Source organism: Gigantopelta aegis, chromosome 11 (assembly GCF_016097555.1).
Source record: "Gigantopelta aegis isolate Gae_Host chromosome 11, Gae_host_genome, whole genome shotgun sequence".
Taxonomy (NCBI): Eukaryota; Metazoa; Mollusca; class Gastropoda; order Neomphalida; family Peltospiridae; genus Gigantopelta; species Gigantopelta aegis.
Genome location: NC_054709.1, coordinates 23,092,282 through 23,114,745, shown reverse-complemented (window position 1 = coordinate 23,114,745; position 22,464 = coordinate 23,092,282). Strand labels below are relative to the sequence as shown.

General features: G+C 38.9%; 1 protein-coding gene across 1 annotated transcript; it reads left to right on the top strand.

The window, feature by feature from the left end:
- The first annotated feature begins 1,405 nt into the window (after positions 1-1,405).
- LOC121385094 (titin-like) lies at positions 1,406-10,678 on the top strand. Its single transcript, XM_041515630.1, has one exon. The coding sequence runs from the start codon at positions 1,406-1,408 to the stop codon at positions 10,676-10,678; it is 9,273 nt and encodes a 3,090-aa protein (XP_041371564.1).
- Positions 10,679-22,464: the final 11,786 nt, after the last annotated feature.

The window sequence follows — 22,464 nt, the reverse complement described above, 5'->3', positions numbered from 1 at the left end:
TGGTCGATGCTAAGCGTAAGTCACGAAAGGCTAGACGGAGACAAAGCAGAAGTCGTAATGGCCGAGGGAGTGTTTTGTCTCAAGTCACAATGAACTCTATAACAGAGCATGAGGAAATGTCAGAAGCCCAGGGCATAGATGATAGTCCTAATGAATTGCTGGATGACAATGGAAAAGGAGAGGAGGTGGATGATGTTGGTGAACATACGGATAACAGTCCGATTCATAATGGAACAGATCCTAATGATTTGAACCAGTTACAGATACCACTAAATAACAAAGAATATCCGATTGACATTGCGACAGAAACCAGCTTAGACAATCCAGCTGTTGATTCAGATAAGAAAGACAATTTCGCTGGAACTGAGAAAGATGCACCAGAGACTGATAAAACTGCAGGTGCTGAAGTGAAAGATCTTGCTGGAAAGGATGCAATGACACAAATGAAAGAAGACGATTCACGTTTAGGTCTTAGTGATTTGGGGAATGTCTCTGTAACTGACAGCAATGACATATCTAAAACTGACAGTATGAGACCGCCCACAGAACTCATTTGTAAAGTAGCAGTGTCAAACAAAGAGACATTAGATACACCCGATAAACATGTACAGTTGGAATCAACTAAGCTAACATCTGAAAGTGCAACACAAGAAAATCAAGAAAGTGTTGATAAAGCTAAAGTGGACCCCAGTGGCACTGCAGATGAGGGTAACAAAGATGGTATAACCTCTGACCATGATATACAACACGATTCCACTTCACAAGGTATTGGTCCTGTTGAATATTCAGGTGTATCACAGCAGGAAGATGCAAAACACCATAAAGATATTGATGTTGTTGCTGAGACACAAAAAGACTCTAAAATAAAGACTGGTGAAAAAACAGATTCACATTCCACTCAAGACAAGCGAACTCCCACAAAGTCCAGTGTTAACGTAACGAAATCACAATTCCAGATACCGAGGGCTATTTCACGGTCAACTGTTCCATCTAGAGCAAGCAAGTTTAAAGCTGATGAGAGTAGATCGGGATCAAGGACCAAAAGAAACATGGCATCAAGGGCAAGCGTTGTTGTTGTTAGAAGACCCACTGGGCCTGCAAGGTCAACATCAAGATCTACTGTCCTATCTAGAACACAGAAGGTTGTATCAAATGACAGTCCGACCATGTCGGGATCGAATACACCAAGAAAATCACTAGCAGGCAAACGGATTACACCACCAGCTCAGACAAAAGAAACAACAGTGGGTAAAACCATGCCATCCAGTGAGTACCAACATACAGCAGAAGATAATTCCCAAAGTAAAACGTTGCTGGTGATACACTTCCTGATAAAGAAACTACGATAGCATACGATACAGACATAGACTCACACAAACGAAACCAGGATTCAGTTTCTATAGAAATGGCAGATGACACCAGCAATACACTTACTCAAGACCATTTAGACAAGGATTCCAAAGAAACAAACATTGGATCTAAAGCAAACAAGGATGATTCTACGGCCAATATAGAGGAAGGACATGAAGGATTCAATCACAGTGTAGGTGCTCTGAATGATGCAGGTCCGACAGGTTTAAAGGACAAAATAACAGGATCTAACACAAGTAAACTTTTTCCTGAACTGAAACCATTTGTAGACATTACAGAGAGAAGCTTAAATATATCCGAAGATGTGTCTACATTTGATAATGAAGATGATTCCAGTGTTGTTAGAAATGAATCGGCAGCTACACACGCTATTTCTGGAGGCATTAAGGACCCAAAGGAAATCTCCACTGCAGATGTATCAGCTGACGAGGCAGCAAAAAACACTGAAGGTGAGAGAAATGTTTTTGAGCATACAACACACCGTGAAAACAAAGCACACGAACAAAGTGACACAATACTAAACAAAAACACTAAAACAGATTATACATTACCCATTGATCAGTTAGAAAGCCAGTCCACAGTGGATAATGAAGTAACTCAAAATGGCTTGGTTATTGCAAGTGGGATCATAGTCCAGGATAGGAAGGGCAGAGATTCGGTTGCCAAAAATACTATTATTACGGACCAGAATGGAATGGAATGGACACATGGATTAAATGATCAAACCAAACACTATACATGTGATGAACAACATGTGGCATCTTTAAGTCATTGCTCGCCTACCCTGACTCACCCAAACTCACATGTAAAGGATGTCATTTCAGGAAATAACCAATACGAACAACATTCTGAAGCTAGTGAGGAAGATAAAGTGGACGTTTGTGGACAGCAGTTCAACGCTGTGGAGAAAAGTCTTCCAGCTTATATCAGTGCCCCAGCCGATAATATTAATCAAATAGTGGCAATTGATAAGGAAGTACCACATGATCATATTCTTGGACACAACAAGCTCAATGGTATTCAGAAAACACCACCTGTGAATGGATCAACAGATACGTCACTTCATTTTAAGAAACCCATGGCAGACAATGTTACAACAGTCCAAGCAATAGAACAAGCAGTACCTCGAGATAATATTCTTGGACACAAGAAGCTCAATAATATCCAAAACCCGCCATCTGTGAATGGATCAACAGACAAGCCACTTCAGTTTAAGAAAGCCATGACACACATAGTTAGAACAGTACAAGCAAAGGAAACAATAGCACCTATACTGTCCACCTCGGTTAAAGACGCAAAGGACAAATCTAAACGTGTAACCAGATTCCTTGTAACGGATACCTCAGAGGATTACAGTGAGATTGAAAATATCACATCATCAGTGGAACCCTCTTTTAAAAGTGATCACTTGGGGGTGATGGAAATGCACCCATCTGTAGTGGATGACATGACACCTGACCTAGAGAATGAAATGATAGTTGAACAGGCCACGCTGACCAATGAACTAAACAAGAGGAAAGTGCAATTGGTAGTTCCTGAATCTGAACCTAAATTATATATTCAACAGAAACTAAATAAAATGTCCATCTCTCTAGACAAAGACACTAGTAAACCTTCTATAATTCACACTAAAGTGAAAAAGTCTCCAAAACATGATGTGTCAACCACGAAGTTAATATATCAACCTCAGTTTTCTTTGCAGATGAGAGAGCATTCAAAGGTTGGATCAACATGGGCAGCTCGACCTACCTTTCTGAGAAGTAAATCCGAGAAGGAGATGGCAGTTAGAAGAAGTAAGAGTGAAGGTGTCATATCAAAGAGAACGACTACAGTGCCGAGAGTCAGATCAGCTAGCACCGAACAGAAAGCTTATAGACAGAAACTGACGAGAAAGAAATCTACGCACACCCCTCGGCAACCCATGATGCATGCTTTTGGAACACCTAGGCAGGAGAAACAGACATCTGTTACTCCCAGGTCGCAGGGTTATATGACCCCATCACAAACGCCAAGACAGAAGACCCAGACATCATTAAGATCGACATCACAGGCTACCCGAACACCAACCAGCACACCACGGCAGAAAACACAAACGTCCATAACATCCACAATACAAGGCTCTGAAACACCCACACGTACACCACGAGAGACAACACAAACATCCATAACATCCATAAAACAGCTTTATGAAACACCAACCAGCATACCACGTCAGAAAACACAAACTTCTATGTTATCTAGAAATCAAACGCTTGAAACACCAACAGATATATATCATGATAAAACACAGACGTCCATGTCATCGAGAAAACAGGCGTATGAAGCACCAGCCATTACACCACGGCAGAAAACACAAACTTCCATAATAAAACAAACTGCTGAAATGCCCAGCCTGATGCTTCGAGACAAAACACAGATATCAATACAATTAGAATCACGGGTTAATGAAAAGACCATAGATGATGCACAGCAAAATATTGAAACCCCCATTACTCCCAAAGCACCAGGGTATCAGCCCGTCACAAAGACGCCAAGGAAATCTGTTGCTCAAACTCCACAAATCAAACATAAGCCAAAACTACCGCAGTATCTGGAAGAAAAATCCAAACAAAGGCTGACAAAACCACAAAAGCATCTATCTCCAAGGGTAAAAAATAGAGAAAAGGAAAACGTTGTTGCCAAGATAAAGCAGAATGAGAACATAAAACATTCGGACATTGGGAAGAAGAGTCAAGGGCAAAGAGGTGATGCTCACATGACTGTTACAAGGAAAGAAGATCTGGACAAAGAAACACATTTAGCACAAGTGAAAGCTGAACAGACATACATGGTTCTGAGTAAGCCAGGTTTCCAGGCACCACCAACTATTAAATTATATCAAAAACTGCAGAATATCAGACAGAAAGATACCTTGCCCCAGAGTCAAAGGATCAAAGATGAGGATATGAGTACAGGAGTGGCAGGCTCTGGTGAAAAATCAAGCAGTAAACACAAGCAGATTTCTGACACTGGTAAAATCCCCAAAAGACGAGAGTCCTTACGTAAACCATTGTTTCTAGACAAATTTTATTCACCTTCAAAATCGCCATCTCATAGTGAAATGAAATCAGTTGGACAAGGGCATATTGTGTCAGGAATACCAAAACTTCAAGAAAAATCTTATTCGTTTATAACCTCTGCAAGCCGGTCACGTTCTCGTAGCCAATCAGAATCACCAGGCAGAAGTCGTATCTCACCTAGAAAGAGTAGTGTTACCACAGGAACTCCAAAACTTAAACCTTCTACAACCAAAAGCAAATCACAAACAGCAGCCGAATTGCAGACCGATTTAGATCATATTGCAAGACTTGAAACGGAAAATACGGACGAATTCTTTGATAGACTTGAACAGATAAAAGAAGAAACAATGAAATATGAAATGAACAAAGTGAAACATGAGGAGATTCAGATTTTAGACCCAGCTGATTCTGGTGAACAGGGAACAGAAAGATATCAGATTTTAGACCCAGCTGATTCTGGTGAACAGGGAACAGAAAGATATCAGTTTTCTCAAGATAAGGAAGATAGTGATGAGAGAAGTTCAAGAAAATCAAGATATGACGAATTTGTGGAAACAAAAGGATTTCATGACGGTTATGAAAAAGAACATGACAAACCTACAGACTCTGATATATACAAGGATGAAATGATAGGCACCTCTGCAGAAGATCTTAGCAAGGAAAATGGTAAAAAACAGACTGATACTGTAACTGATAAACATGCATCCACCGGAGAGATAAAGAGAGAGGGGTCTGGAAGTATATATATTAAAGGGAAAGAAGAAACTGAAGACCAAACAGTGAGCATTCCTCAAATGTTAGATGAACATGGTGTAGGGGCAACTCAAGTTCATGTTATGTCTGACGTGCGTGGTGGACAATCATATGCTGTTGATGATCTTGCTGAAGGAAAACCAAGAATGGAAACAGTGTCACAGGACGAAGGCAGGCTCTCCAGAATCTTACAACTTGATGTGACAGAATTCCCAGATGATGTCAAGCTACATACAGACCATGAGGAAAATAAGATACCTTTGCCAATAGACAGTGCAGACGTGATCAGGAGTAAATCAAAGGAATCAGTTAGAAAGTCCGTATCTGAGTTAAATGCAGTTAATGCGCCACCAGTCACACCACCAGCTAAAGATGTTGCAGATGCAGCATTGGTGTCTAGAATTGATCATGATTCTGATCAAATAACAGGAATAGTAGAAGATAGTAGACAGGAAAGTACAAGTCCTGGGGAAATGACACAACAGAAGGAACTCGGTGCTAAGATCCCGCTTAATGTTGAAGATAAAACATCTCATGAGCAGAGCCATTCAGATGACGAAAGTGGTCATGCATCGGTGATAAAACAGAGTATAGAAGAATCACCAATTGCTGCTACAAAACAAGATGATACAACTACTTTTGTGTCAGACCAATACGTTGCAGTACGTGACTCTGAGACTGTGTTGAGATCAACAGAAGGAATTCGTGAGAGGTCAAGTGTTGATGATATTGAGGAAAGCAAACCACAAAGTCAAGTAGATAGGGATGAGGTGAAAGGGAAGATTGACAACGTGAATATCGTTGTTGTATCTTTACCTGCTGTTGATGGGTCCGCAGGTACAGTTATCAAACAAAAACAGCAGACTTCAGATGGAATTACAGACAGTGTTGAAATGGCAGATGTCCATGTAGATCAGTTGGATAATCAGGATACTACTAGACCTTCAGATGTTGGCGATATTGGGAGAAATGAGTCTCCAGGTACCAAAGTGCCACAAGAACATAATGGAAGTATACACAACACGGCTGAACAAACTGTCGACAAGGTAACCATTATTGCACAAACTGCCCCATTGTCTACGGAATTAGATCATGTTGGCCAGATAGATGCTAGGGAAGATGCTACAGACGAGACAGATAACTGTGATCATAAACAAACCACAGAAAAAATAGAAGCTGGCGGACCTGCATATTTGCAAAAGTCTGGAGAGATAGAGTTGCCAGAGGACACAAGTGGAGATGAGAGGATACAACCTCATTTAGATGACATTACAGAGACAGCTTTAAAACACACAGACGAAACCATTGTAGAAACAACTGATATAGCTGCTGTTGAAAAAGGACTCAAACTAGATGCTATGGTTGCTGAAGAGAAAATTGTTGAAGTAGCTGGCGTTAGTAAAAGAGGAATGAAAACAAGTTCACTGTCCACACATGTTCCTGGTGGACAAGCAGAAGACACAGTCTATAAAAGCATGAAAGTTGAGCATCCTAAAACCGTTAGTGATGAAACAAAACCAAATGAAGTGACCGATGCAGATTCTATTGACCACAAGACAAATGTAGCTGGTAATAAAATGACAGTAGAAAAGGTCCCTGGGATGGAAAATGAAGAATCAACTAGAGCTGCTGATGCTGTTACTGCTGAGATAATGACAGTGAACTTAGGTCAGTCACTTGAGATGATAAATGATAATGTTCAGGTTGAGACAACTGACACAGAGGTAAATGAGACACGTGTAAAGACTCTGGATAGTAAAGTATCCAAAACAGTTAAGTCTAAAACCAAAGATGGTAAGAAGAAGCTAACAAAGAAGAAGAAGATGAAAAAACTAATTCCTGCAAAGAAAGATAATGTGATAACAGTTTTGGATGTGCCTGGTGATAAAGCACCTGTGGCAGACAATATAGCTACTGATGAATCTACAAAAGAGGTTTCTGAAGCTGAAGATGGTATAAAAGATGGAAAGGTAGATCAGCTTGATGAAAAAATCATTGATAAAAATAAATTGGATGAAAAGATCATTGTTGAAAATGAAGTTGATGATAATTCCATTGTTGAAAATAAATTGGACGAAAATATCATTGTTGAAAATAAAGAGGATGAAAAGATCATTGTTGAAAATAAAGAAGATGAAAAGATCATTGTTGAAAATAAAGAGGATGAAAAGGAACAAGTGTCGGAAGAGACTAAAACAGCTAAACAGAAAGACGAAGATGATATCCCGAGAGAGAAAGGGGTGAAAAGAAAACACAGAGAAAAGCCAGTTCACTCACCTAGAGGAGAGCTAAAGTTTCAAAAAGATGATGGAAGGGAGACACGGCGATGGGGTAGAAGGGAGTTTTCTGAAATTGTCGACTTAGTGATGCTGGCTAACAAAGGTTCAGATGAAGAAACCGTTGCAGAAGGAAGAGAGAAGAAACCTGGTGAAGATCATCACCAACACAGTAGTCGTCGGCACCACAAGCATCAGCACAGATTGTCTCAAGACAGTACATTTGTTGAAGACAATGAGAAAGCTGCTACTTTATACTCCAGAGAAAGGTCTAAAGAGAACTGGAGTAGAATCCGTACTTTAGATTATTATTCTATAAAAGAGATATATAAAGACAAACCAGTTACCAGATCTAAATCAAACGAGGAGAAAGACAGTATTCTGATTTTGCATGACAAAAAGAAAAGACAACGAAGATCAAGAAGGGACAAAAGCAGCGGTAGCAGAAAGCGGGAATTGATCGCAACCGAGTTTGCCAATGAACAAGAAATAACAGGTGTCGACATAAATGGAAGTGCAGTTCTACTTGATAAAGAAAGTCGCAAAAGTTACAGAAAGTCTCGGCATTCTAAAGGAGATCAGAATAATACAGAAGAATTAGACTTGGGTAACACTGAACAAAATCAGGGATCATTGGATCAAAAACATGAACGAAAGCATAGGAAGTCAAGACATTCAAGAAGAGAGCACAGTGACATTAACGCAGAAAAGATTCCCATCCCAGATTCAATAAATTTCGACAAGGCATTGGATGTTGATGGCATTGAAGAACACAAACCACAACATGAGAGCAGACCTAGAGAATCTAGAAGGAAAATACCAAATGTAGAACATTTTGTTGAGCCAGAACAAGATGTTAGTCAGGAAAGAAAAAATGAAGTTGAAAAGGACACTGATGTACATGTTAATGATGAGTATAAGAGAAGAAAGGAAAGAAAATCTAAGCACAGGCATGGAGATCTAAGTGGAGAATATATGTCAGTACGCGAAACATTATTTGATGAGAAAGGAATTCTGAGTGTGGAAAACATCAAACCTGAACCAACAGATGATAAGAGTGTTGATAAAAGAAGCCACAGTGTCTTCGTGCTTTCAAAACGAGAAAGAGGTGATGCCAGCAGAGACTCACAAAATGATGGTGACGACAAAAAGGTTGATGAAGGATCAGCTGATAGAAAACGAGAGTGGAGACATAGAAGGTCTAGACATTCCAGAACAGAAAGGCGCAACGCTAGCAGGGAAATACCTATTGACTCGCAAGATGACAGTGAAGAGGAAGCGATGGATACAAACTCAACTGAAAGACAACATGAGAGAAGACGCAGGAGGTCTAGGCATTCCAGAACTGAAAAGCGTAATGCCAGCAGAGAAAAGAGCATTGATGTACAAAGTGGTGAGGAAAGGAAGGAAAGGGCGGATAGCATATCAACTGATAGGCAGCATGTAAGAGGGCATCGATCAAGGCATTCTAGAAGACCTGAAAGCATTGCCAGCAGAGAAACAAATATTGATTTACAAAATGTTTATGAGCATGAACGGGTAGAAGACATATCTCTCGATAGACAACATAAGAGCAGACACAGATCAAGACATTCTAGAAGAGCTGAACGCATTGACAGCAAAGAAAAAACTATTGATATACAAAATGATGAGCACGAAAAGGCAGACGGAGAACATGAGAGTAGACACAGATCAAGTCATTCTAGAAGAGAAAAAAAGATTGACAGCAAAGAAAAGACTATTGATTTACCAAATGATGAGCACGAAAAGGCAGATGACATATCAGTTGATAGAAAACATGAGAGTAGACACAGATCAAGGCATTCTAGAAGAGAAAAAAGCAATGTCAGCAATCGTTTACTAGAAGATTCACGAAATGAAGGTGAAGAAAAAACGACAGCTGAAGTATCAACTAATAGACGAGACACAAGATACAGAACATCTAGACATTCTAGACGAGAAGAAAGCAATTCCATTAGAGAAAATACTATTGACTCATTAAATGAAGAAAATGTAGAGAAAACACCATTTGATAAACACCAAGAAAGAAGAAACAGAATATCCAGACATTCCAGAAGAGAAGATAGCAATATCAGCAGAGAAAAAACGTTTGATTCACTAAATGCAGAAAATGAAGAGGAAATATTCTTCGATAAACACCAAGACAGAAAAAACCGAAGATCCAGACATTCCAGAAGGGAAGGAAACAATATCAGTAGAGAAAAAACTTTTGATTCGATAAATGTTGACGAAAATGAAGATGACATATTCATCGATAAAAACCAAGACAGAAGAAACAGAAGATCGAGACATTCCAGGAGGGACGGAAGCAATAAGAGTAGAGAAAAAACATTTGATTCACTAAACGTAGAAGAACATGAGGATGACATCTCAACTGATAAACACCCCGAAAGAAGACGCAGAAAGTCCAGGCATTCTAGAGGAGAGCGCAGAAGTGTAAGTCTTGAATATAACCCGGGATCTGAAGAACCAGCAATTCCTCAAGGAAAGACAGATATCATAGACAATAACACAATAACGTCCACTGATATATACTATGACATGAGGCATAAAAAGTCCAGACACTCGAGAGCAGGACACAGACATTCTAGTAGAGAGCTAACTTCAGAAGAAATTGGACACCATCAGATCTTGAGTATTTCAGAAGATGATACTATGGACTATATGGGTAGGAAACATAGCAGAAAATCCAGACATTCAAGACGCGAGCACAGCACTGCTAGTCTAGAATACAGCATCATTTCAGAAACTGGTGATTGTCAAGGAGAAATAGATGAAGGAAATTATGAAATTGCCAATGTTAAACTGTATGAGAAGAGAGCTCGAAAATCCAGAAATTTTCGAAGAGAACGTAGTAATGCAAGTACAGAATACCTCCCGGGATCAACATCAGCAGACGTTCACGTTGATGGAACAAAAAATATGGAAGAGGTTAATATTGTATCTACGAGTGATATAGAAAATGAGCGCATGCTTGGAAGGTCTGAACAATCGGGAAATGAAGATGGTAATGCTGGAAAGCAAGTGGAATCCATTACATCACAACTGGACGTAGAACGCGAGAGCTATGTGATGGACGAAGGTAATGTTAGAAAACCATCTGAGAAAGAATCAAAGAAGAAACTTAAGAAGGCTAAGCGCCCCAAAAGAGATGCCAGCAAAGGGTCTAACATTAAGAAAGAAAAAAGGAAAATCTAGGTTAGCTAGCAAGAACTTTACTTTTAAAAAGATAAAAAAAAAAAAATCAAGATGCTCAGTGGCGTCACCAGATATTTTGATGACACAAAAAAGATAACAAAAACAACTTTAAAAGATGCTGGTTTTATGCATAAGTAAGGCGACTATGTACAAACTCAATGAATATGTCTAGTGGAAACTTATCCTGCAAATAAGGCACAAAAGAAGCCAGACACAAAAGAACAGAACACCGTTCAGCATATATGTATCTACTAACGGAAACATCTATACACTTGAGAAGATCATGCAGTATAGATTCTGATGTGAAAGAGAAATCAAAGGAGTGGTGCTAGAGGAAACAGTGGGAGAATGCAGTCTACGCCACAGTAAGATATGGACGAGCTACTGGGTGTGGAAGTTCCCAAAGTAGCGAGGCTGACAAAGGCAGAACCTGGAGACCTGTTCACTCAGCTCTCTTAAGCTGCTATGCAACATCACATCGTCACTGCAAGCTGTTAGGCACTGCACTGCGAGGTCGCACATTTGAGAGAGTTGAGTGAATTACGCACCGGTTCTTTGCAAAAGTAGATATCCATGATAAAAGGACTGAAATGTTGGAAACGTGAATGTCAGAAATGCAAGATGACTGTCAGGAAACGTGATACAAACAAACAAACAAACAAACAACAAGCAATAATAAGAACATCACTTCGTCTATACATATTGTGGAAGGAGTCATAACATAAAAAAAGATATTTAAAATGACTCTTTTGCTATCCTTAATTAGTCAGCAACACTCAATCAAAATAATGTTCTTTTGAACAACAACACAAAATCCGATAACACAAAACCCACCCAAAAAACCAACTATTTTTGTAGTTACCTAATATTTTCGTTTGACATAAAATGCATTTTAATACATTACAAACACAACCAGAAACTGCATTTACCAATATTTATGTTTGTCAGATGTGTTTTTAATATAATGTTTAATGTAACGGTATAAAAGCTGCTATAGCGTATTCTCGTACGAGACACTCTCGTCGTGTAACGTCGCCTTAAGACAGTGGTGACTGTAGATATGAAGAAAATGTGATAACTGACCAGTAACATACTAGTATATAGTAGTAATACACAGATATACACAGATATACGTGTTTGTTTTATCATTCAACCCATTTAAAGAGAGCGTCTCACGGCAGTTGACCTATTTCATGGCATTAAATATGTTTTTTGAAAGAAATATTAATTGAATTTGCCCAGAAAAGTACTCCATTCAACGAGCTACACATTTGTCAAGTACCATTTCATATCAATAGTTTGCTATATAACTGAATAATGACTACGTAGCCATAAATCACAAGAAAGAAAAAAATCCATTCATATATACTAATGTTAGTTGTTTAAAATGTCTGCAAAATAGATTATGAAGCGTGCGTTAGCGGTAATGGAACGTTTTAGTGTATATTTTAAGTTTTTAATCTGATGCACTATGTTTTAGTGGAGGGTGGATAGGATTGAGCTCACTGGCGTAACAAGAAAGGGACATTTGAGCAATGTGTGCGGGGGGGGGGGGGGGGAGAGGGTAGGATTGAGCTCACTGGCGTAGCAAGAAAGGGACATGAGAGCAATGTGTGTGTGTGGGGGGGGGGGGGGTAGGATTGAGCTCACTGACAAGAAAGGGACATGAGGGCAATATGGAGGGGGTAGGATTGAGCTCACTGACGTAACAAGAAAGGGACATGAGGGCAATGTAGGAGGGGGGTAGGATTGAGCTCACTGGCGTAACAAGAAAGGGACACGAGGGCAGTGTGTGGGGTAGGATTGACCTCACTGACGTAACAAGAAAGGGACATGAGGGCAATGTGGGGGTAGGATATAGACAGTGTTGTTCCCCCAATGTCGTACCCCCCATGTGAGTGCCCCAATATAATGCCGTGTGTGGTAAAGCGTATATAAAATATCCTTTGCTGCTAATGGAAATATGTAGAGTGTTTTCTCTGAAAACTATCAAAATGAGAAATGTTTCACATCGAAAAGTCTATGGTTGTTTAATGAGTGTGATCTAGTGGTGTTGTTAAACAAAATATTTAACTTTTATGGGTCAGCTGCCGTGAAACCGTATCTTTAAAAGAATCTAAGTTATAATAACAAGGGCGGATCCAGGATTTGCGAAGAGGAGGGGTCACAAACTGAAAAAAAGGTTAAGTTTGAGGGAAATATGTAGGGTGGTTGGGTGGGGGTTGGGGACTTGTCACCGGAAATTATGAACTAAAAATGTCCAGAGACGTGTTTTTAGGGCGATTTAGCGTTGTAGATTGTAAACGATGAATTTGTTTAAGTTTTTACGAGACCCTTGTGCCCCACCCCCGTTTCTGGATCCGCCAGTGTAATAAACACATACTATTGAAATATCTTGGCATTTTAAACGAGTATATGTGTATATATGTACAGTCACTTCATTTGGAGAACTGACAACAGAAATGGTTATGTTGAAAGTCATAGTTTTCAGAAGAAAAACATTTAGATGTTTAAAATATTCATAAAAATCCACGAAATTTTTATTTATTTGTTTATTCTAATTATATAGCTTTGCAACACCCCTATGATATGACCCCCCCTCCCCAAGTTGAAATAAAATAAATAATAATTATAAAAGTTAGCTTTTTCTGTTTTGTTTGTGTGTTTGTTTGTTTGTTTGTTTGTTTTTTATTATTATTATTATTATTATTATTATTATTATTATTATTATTACAAAAAATAAATTAATAAAAAAGACTACTCTCATTTTCGCAAAGAATGGTTATAACCAGTTTTAGTTGTCAGTTCTCAAGTTTTAATTATTGCAACTAATAACTACTGATGTAATAAATTGAACCTTATTCGGTTTATTGTTCGGATGTATTAATGTGTAACGTAGAGATGTAATATTAACTATGCTGAAAAAATCAACTGTTTGCCTTGCAGACTGACGCTGTTGGAAATCTTGGAAATGAAAAGAAAGGAATGTTTGCATAACGAAATCTCAGTAGTTCAATCTACGGGTTTTTTTGGGTGTCTTATGTCAAAGTTCAAACTACAATATTTCATTATTTTCACATTTATTTGAGATAAATAACTGAAAATTAATGGATCCCACACATAATCTTTCCATAATTAACCCAGGAATAATAATTTATTAAAGTCTTGTACTGGACGACAAGACGGGTTTCTCGAATAATTTCTTATTAAATGTAGCATGGTCACCATCTATTTTTCTTTGTTATTTGTCTGCGGAACATTATGGGAAAAAACTTAGTGTGTTGAATGTGTACGCATGAAAGAGTGACGTCATTAGTTAATGTGTGTGGCACACTCTGAAGATCCGTCTCAAGATATATATATATATATATAAGCACATAGCTGAAGATATAAACGTTATGTTTCAAAGCAAAAAATATTAATTATTGCAACTTTGACAAAGCACCTTTAAACTTTGGTTATTTCACCACTTGAACATGATAGCAAGAGAGGAAACCGTTGTTGTCACATGGACAATGTCTACCGAATAGCACAACGGATATTTTATATGCATTTTCTCGAAGACAAGACAGCACATACCACAGCCTTTGTTGTACCAGCAATGGTGCACTGGTTGAGAGGGGATAAATAGATCTAATGGGTTATCGGTAAAGACGAACATTTCATTGGTCCGTAAACCGCATACGTCTGTAACGTAATCCATAATTCGTAATCCGCGTCAATTATGTTCTATGCAAATGGAATGAATAGATTCCATTCTTGCGTCCTCCGTACGCGTGCACGTATCCAATCACTCTGTGCATTGTGAATTATGCACGCGCTTACGGACAAATGGAAATTGCGCCTAAGGCAATCAGTCCCACGATTACGCAAGCGCTCTACCACTGAGCTACATTCTGCCCGTGCAAACACATTTGTATGTTAATGTATTATGCTAAAGTCAGACTATCAACTGTCACGACGGAGTTGGCGAACTCCACAGTTGCGTTGTACTTTCCTCACTCCCAACTTGGACGAGTGCGCTCTGATTAACAACTCAGTTGGTAGTGTGAGACAAGCATTAGTCTACCATTGCCGTATTTAACAGACTTGACCGCTCGCGAACAATTTTACTGGTACCCCATCGAATTGTATCATCAAATGCATCTCACGATAGGCGCAAAAACCAGTCTGTCGAGCGAACGCAACCTCTCGCCCTCCTGAACACGCGTCGCTGTTCATTTACTATTTAGTGAAATGACCGGCCTCGGTGGCGTCGTGGTTAGGCCATCGGTCTACAGGCTGGTAGGTACTGGGTTCGGATCCCAGTCGAGGCATGGGATTTTTAATCCAGATACCGACTCCAAACCCTGAGTGAGTGCTCCGCAAGGCTCAATGGGTAGGTGTAAACCGCTTGCACTGACCAGTGATCATAACTGGTTCAACAAAGGCCATGGTTTGTGCTATCCTGCCTGTGGGAAGCGCAAATAAAAGATCCCTTGCTGCCTGTCTTAAAAGAGTAGCTTATGTGGCGACAGCGGGTTTCCTCTAAAAAAAACAGTGTCAGAATGACCATATGTTTGACGTCCAATAGCCGATGATAAGATAAAAAATCAATGTGCTCTAGTGGCGTCGTTAAATAAAACAAACTTTACTTTACTTTAGTGTAATGTTACGAACGTTTTCCGTTGTCATTATAATTAAGTTTATAAAGTACGACAAGGAGAGGAGAAGAAGAGAAGAAAGGAATGTGTGTTTAATTACATCCAATGACATTGTGTAATTAGCAGTTGATAGTTGTTAAAGTGTACGTCTCAAGGTCGTATAATAAACAATAATATTTACTATTCATCTCTTCTGTAAAAGTAAAAAGCAAACAAAACCAAACCCGCTTGTGTTGTTTAACTAAACCCACTGGAGCACATTGGTTTATTGATGTCAAAGGTTTGGTACTTGTTTTGACATATAGTCTTAAGAGAGGAAACTTACTACATGTTTCCATTTGTAGCATGCGATTTTTAAAATGCACCTCTCACAGGATAGCGCATACTAAGACCTTGGGTATACCAGTCGTTTTGCAATGGCTGGAACGAGAAATAGCCCAATGGGGGATCGATTATAGACCGACCGCGCATCAGATGAGCGCTTTACCACTGGGCTATGCCTCGACCCCTATATAGTTAAATTCATCTCACGATAGGCGACCGGCCTCGGTGGCGTCGTGGTTAGGCCATCGGTCTACAGGCTGGTAGGTACTGGGTTCGGATCCCAGTCGAGGCATGGGATTTTTAATCCAGATACCGACTCCAAACCCTGAGTGAGTGCTCCGCAAGGCTCAATGGGTAGGTGTAAACCACTTGCACCGACCAGTGATCCATAACTGGTTCAACAAAGGCCATGGTTTGTGCTATATTGCCTGTGGGAAGCGCAAATAAAAGATCCCTTGCTGCCTGTCGAAAAAGAGTAGCCTATGTGGCGACAGCGGGTTTCGTCTAAAAAAAGAAACTGTGTCAGAATGACCATATGTTTGACGTCCAATAGCCGATGATAAGATAAAAAATCAATGTGCTCTAGTGGCGTCGTTAAATAAAACAAACTTTACTTTTATTCACGATAGGCAAAAACCAGTGTATAGTCCGTCCCATCATCCTACAAAAATGTGTTTTGTAAATAATTTCAATTTGGTTTGGCATATGAAGAAAAGTAAAAATGTTTTTGAAATAATAATTAAAAAATACTTTGTGTTTGCAATTTAGAAAACAATCGTCTCAGAAATAAATAACTTGTAGTAAATTCCATATAATTAAAAAAGACGTTCCCTGTGGGACAGACTATATAAAATATTCGGCTCAGAAATAAATAACGTTTTCCTTGTTGGCTATAATTAATTACCGTTATAAATACAAGGAAAAGAGAAGAAAGGAATGTCTGTCAGACTACGTCCCACCACATTGTGTAATTATAGCAATTGTTAGGGTCTCAAAGTTTCATAATACCCAAAAATATTTACTATTCGTCTCTAGTGTGAAAGGTAAGAATTTATCTTGAACTGTAATGGTCTAAATAATTTCATTTATTAAATTTATGATATTTATCAATTTTTTTATTACAAAATACAATACTAGTCACCGACAAATTAACACGTGACGTCACAGTTTGAATTTAAATTGCGTCTCCATATTCACTAAGATCTGGCTGATATTGTGACGGATACGCAAGGAATATTTGTTATCTACCTTATATATTCCATCCGGGTTCTTGCCAAGCGACAACTTTTTATAGTGGTCGATTTGTAGTTATTTAGCACAAATAGGCCCACGTGTAAAAATAGCCAAATATGATACTTGCAACTTTGAGACAACCTATATACCCTAAGCTACTCAGCCCAATTTAGGAAGGAAGGAAATGTTTTATTTAACGACGCACTCAGCACATTAAATTTACGGTTATATAGCGCCGGACATATGATCCAACATGATCATAAAGTATAAACGCAAATAATATCTCCCGGTCCGGTGATGAACGTCGGGACGAAAGTATTTCGAACCCTGAATCTCGAAACAATGAAATTATTTGTGTCGGAATGAGTGCAAGCATGTCAGCGTCACAATCTCGCCTTCAGCTAGTTTATTTCGTCCGGTGATGTTGACTGGTAACAAAACCTGTCGGGACGAAAGCATTTCAACCCCTGAATCTCGAAACAATGAAATTATTTATGTCGGGATGAGTGCAAGTATGTCAATGTCAAAATCTCGCCTTCAGCTTAGTTTATTTGTGACGATCATTTGGTTGATGTTCTAGTTCGAGGGACTGTACTGCCCTGAGTTTGTGGTTGATGTTCTAGTTCGAGGGACTGTACTGCCCTGAGTTTGTGGTTGATGTTCTAGTTCAAGAGACTGTACTGCCCTGAGTTTGTGGTTGATGTTCTAGTTCGAGGGACTGTACTGCCCTGAGTTTGTGGTTGATGTTCTAGTTCGAGGGACTGTACTGCCCTGAGTTTGTGGTTGATGTTCTAGTTCGAGAGACTGTACTGCCCTGAGTTTGTGGGTGATGTTCTAGTTCGAGGGACTGTACTGCCCTGAGTTTGTGGTTGATGTTCCAGTTCGAGGGACTGTATTGCCTGAGTTTGTGGTTGATGTTCTAGTTCGAGAGACTGTACTGCCCTGAGTTTGTGGTTGATGTTCTAGTTCGAGGGACTGTACTGCCCTGAGTTTGTGGTTGTTGTTCTAGTTCGAGGGACTGTATTGCCCTGGGTTTGTGGTTGATGTTCTAGTTCGAGGAACTGTATTGCCCTGGGTTTGTGGTTGATGTTCTAGTTCGAGGGGCTGTATTGCCCTGGGTTTGTGGTTGATGTTCTAGTTCGAGGGACTGTATTGCCCTGGGTTTGTGGTTGATGTTCTAGTTCGAGGGACTGTATTGCCCTGGGTTTGTGGTCGATGTTCTAGTTCGAGGGACTGTATTGCCCTGGGTTTGTGGTTGATGTTCTAGTTCGAGGGACTGTACTGCCCTGAGTTTGTGGTTCATGTTCTAGTTCGAGGGACTGTACTGCCCTGAGTTTGTGGTTCATGTTCTAGTTCGAGGGACTGTACTGACGATTGACAGAGCCTTTTAATGACTAAAAGTACATTTTAAATACATTTGTTTGTTGAGAACATGTCTCAGTAATAGTGAGGACGGTAACGCGATCGCTTAATGCGCGGTCAGTCTAGGATCGATCCCCATCAGTGGATCCATTGCGCCATTTCTCGCTCCAGCTAGTGCACCACGACTAGCATATCAAAGGCCGTGGTATGTGCTATCCTGTCTGTGTTCATATGAAAGATCCCTTGCTTCTAATAGGAAAATGTAGCGGATTTCCTCTCTAAGACTATATGTCAAAAGTACGAAATGATTGACATCCAGTAGCCGATGATTAATAAATCGATGTACTCTAGTGGTATCGTTTAACAAAACATGTGTAACTGTATCCAGTGTGTTTCTGATCGTCCTAGTGTTTGGGGTAACTTAAACGTATTTTTATGGCCTAATATCTATATTTTATTTCGTATGTATGAAATCATTGAAAGAACAAAAACACTAATTTGGACTACAACAACTGTTAGGATTACCAGAAGCACCTTTAATAATGTCGCCAAAAAGGCTCTGCTAGTCGCTAACTTGTTACAACAGCCGCAAACTTGGGTAAGAGTCTTAAATTAAAATGTGTTACATTCTGGTGTAACTCAAACCTACCCGGTTACTAGGTTTAAATGTGAATTAAATGATTATCTATACTAGTGATATACTTATATTTATGAGTTACTAATATATTAATAGTATTATTGAAAATTATATGATATTTTGGAAGAATAAACTTACGTTTTGAAACACTAAATATGTTATGTTCTTTATTGATGTATTTAAAAAGACAGAACCTACCTTTTAGACATGGCATATGTATCATTATTAGAGCCGTTTCTGCAAATTAAAATCGGGTATTACTTGGATTTTAATGTTTAGATGATCCATCCCAGTACATTCAAAGTGTTGCTGGTCATCCTGGTGTTCACAATACCATGAAATGCATTTTTTTCATATTTTGTTTAAACGCATATACCTCTGAAAAGTATAACGGTTATGGAACACTAGTTCTAGTTTTATTTATAAGTTTTTTCCTCCGTTTCAGCAACACTGACTCTTTCTTCACTCTAATGTAACTTTATCCATATGTTACAGGTTTGTAGAGTAAAAGTGCACTATTAAATGTGTTCCTCGCTAAAATATCTGTTAATTTTTGTCTGAAGATGTAACCTTATTATGGAGAGAGAGAGAGCGAGATCGAGAGCGAGAGAGAGAGAGAGAGAGAGAGACTGACTAGTACTCATCTCTGTACACTCCAATATTCCAAACAAGAAGGTGTAAATTTAGACCAGAGTTATCAAATAGCGCTTATAGAGGACAAGGTGAACAATGTTATTAAAAATGTTTACATTACACCTGTTTTGGGCCATCTTAAACATGGAAATAAACTGTAATGCACTAGGGTGGGGCATTGTAAAACATTTGTGGTCCTCGATGGGAAAGACATTAAGAAGATAATAATACAGATATCACAGTGAAGTGTTCCGGTTGATAAAGCCTGTTCGAGTTATTCAAACAAATATTAAATTATAGAAGATTTTATTGCCTTTCATATCCAATAAATTATTCTTTGCAAAAACAAAAGGCTTTTAAAATGTTTAATAAAAACACGACATGACGCAATGTCAAATAAAGAGAGAGAGAGGTAGAGATTGTGTGTGTGCGTGCATGCCTGTTTTGTTGTAGGTGTCTACATGCTATATAGACCAGTAAGTGATTGCAATAGATGGGTATAAACGCCTGGCAACATGCTGTCATCTCCGGGACAATTGGATTATGGAAGTACAATATTATTACCAGACAACACACTATTATTGTGAGGGAACATAATGTTATTATGAGGGAACACAATATTATTATGAGGGAGCACAATATTATTATGAGGGAACACAATATTATGAGGGAACAATGTTATTATGAGGGAACGATGTTATTATGAGGGAACACAATATTATTATGAGGGAACATAATGCTATTATGAGGGAACAATGTTATTATGAGGGAACACAATATTATGAGGGAACAATGTTATTATGATGGAACAATGTTATTATGAGGGAACACAATGTTATTATGAGGGAACAATATTATTATGAGGGAACACAATATTATTATGAGGGAACACAATATTATGAGGGAACACAATATTATTATGAGGGAACAATGTTATTATGAGGGAACGCAATATTATGAAAAAAGAAAGAAATGTTTTATTTAACGACGCACTCAACACATTTTATTTACGGTTATATGGCGTCAGACATATGGTTAAGGACCACACAGATTTTTGAGACGAAACCCGCTGTCGCCATTACATGGGCTACTCTTCCGATTGGCAGCAAGGGATCTTTTATTTGCGCTTCCCACAGGCAGGATAGCACAAACCATGGCCTTTGTTGAACCAGTTATGGATCACTGGTCGGTGCAAGTGGTTTACACCTACCCATTGAGCCTTGCGGAGCACTCGCTTAGGGTTTGGAGTCGGTATCTGGATTAAAAATCCCATGCCTCGACTGAGATCCGAACCCAGTACCTACCAGCCTGTAGACCGATGGCCTGCCACGACGCCACCGAGGCCGGTGCAATATTATGAGGGAACAATGTTATTATGAGGGAACACATATTATTATGAGGGAACAATGTTATGAGGGAACAATGTTATTATGAGGGAACAATGTTATTATGAGGGAACACAATGTTATTATGAAGGAACAATATTATTATGAGGGAACACAATATTATTATGAGGGAAGACAATATTATGAGGGAACACAATATTATTATGAGGGAAGACAATATTATTATGAGGGAACAATGTTATTATGAGGGAACACAATGTTATTATTAGGGAAGACAATATTATGAGGGAACAATGTTATTATGGGGGAACAATGTTATTATGAGGGAAGACAATGTTATTATGAGGGAACAAGGTTATTATGAGGGAACACAATGTTATGAGGGAACACAATATTATTATGAGGGAAAAATGTTATTATGAGGGAACACAATATTATGAGGGAACAATGTTATTATGAGGGAACAATTATTATGAGGGAACACATATTATTATGAGGGAACAATGTTATGAGGGAACAATGTTATTATGAGGGAACAATGTTATTATGAGGGAACACATATTATTATGAGGCAACAATTTTATGAAGGAACAATGTTATTATGAGGGAACAATGTTATTATGAGGGAACACAATGTTATTATGAAGGAACAATATTATTATAAGGGAACACAATATTATTATGAGGGAACACAATATTATGAGGGAACACAATATTATTATGAGGGAAGACAATACTGCAGAATGTAGAAACCATGCACCTTTAACAGAACGTACTGCAGAATGTAGAAACCATGCACCTTTAACAGAACGTACTGCAGAATGTAGAAACCATGCACCTTTAACAGAACGTACTGCAGAATGTAGAAACCATGCACCTTTAACAGAACGTACTGCAGAATGTAGAAACCATGTAGAAACCATGCACCTTTAACAGAACGTACTGCAGAATGTAGAAACCATGCACCTTTAACAGAACGTACTGCAGAATGTAGAAACCATGCACCTTTAACAGAACATACTGCAGAACGTAGAAACCATGTACCTTTAACAGAACATACTGCAGAATGTAGAAACCATGTACCTTTAACAGAACATACTGCAGAACGTAGAAACCATGCACCTTTAACAGAACATACTGCTTAGAAACCATGAACCTTTAACAGAACATACTGCAGAACGTAGAAACCATGAACCTTTAACAGAACATACTGCAGAACGTAGAAACCATGAACCTTTAACAGAACATACTGCAGAACGTAGAAACCATGAACCTTTAACAGAACATACTGCAGAACGTAGAAACCATGAACCTTTAACAGAACATACTGCAGAACGTAGAAACCATGAACCTTTAACAGAACATACTGCAGAACGTAGAAACCATGCACCTTTAACAGAACATACTGCAGAACGTAGAAACCATGAACCTTTAACAGAACATACTGCAGAATGTAGAAACCATGCACCTTTAACAGAACATACTGCAGAAGGTAGAAACCATGCACCTTTAACAGAACATACTGCAGAATGTAGAAACCATGCACCTTTAACAGAACATACTGCAGAATGTAGAAACCATGCACCTTTAACAGAACATACTGCAGAA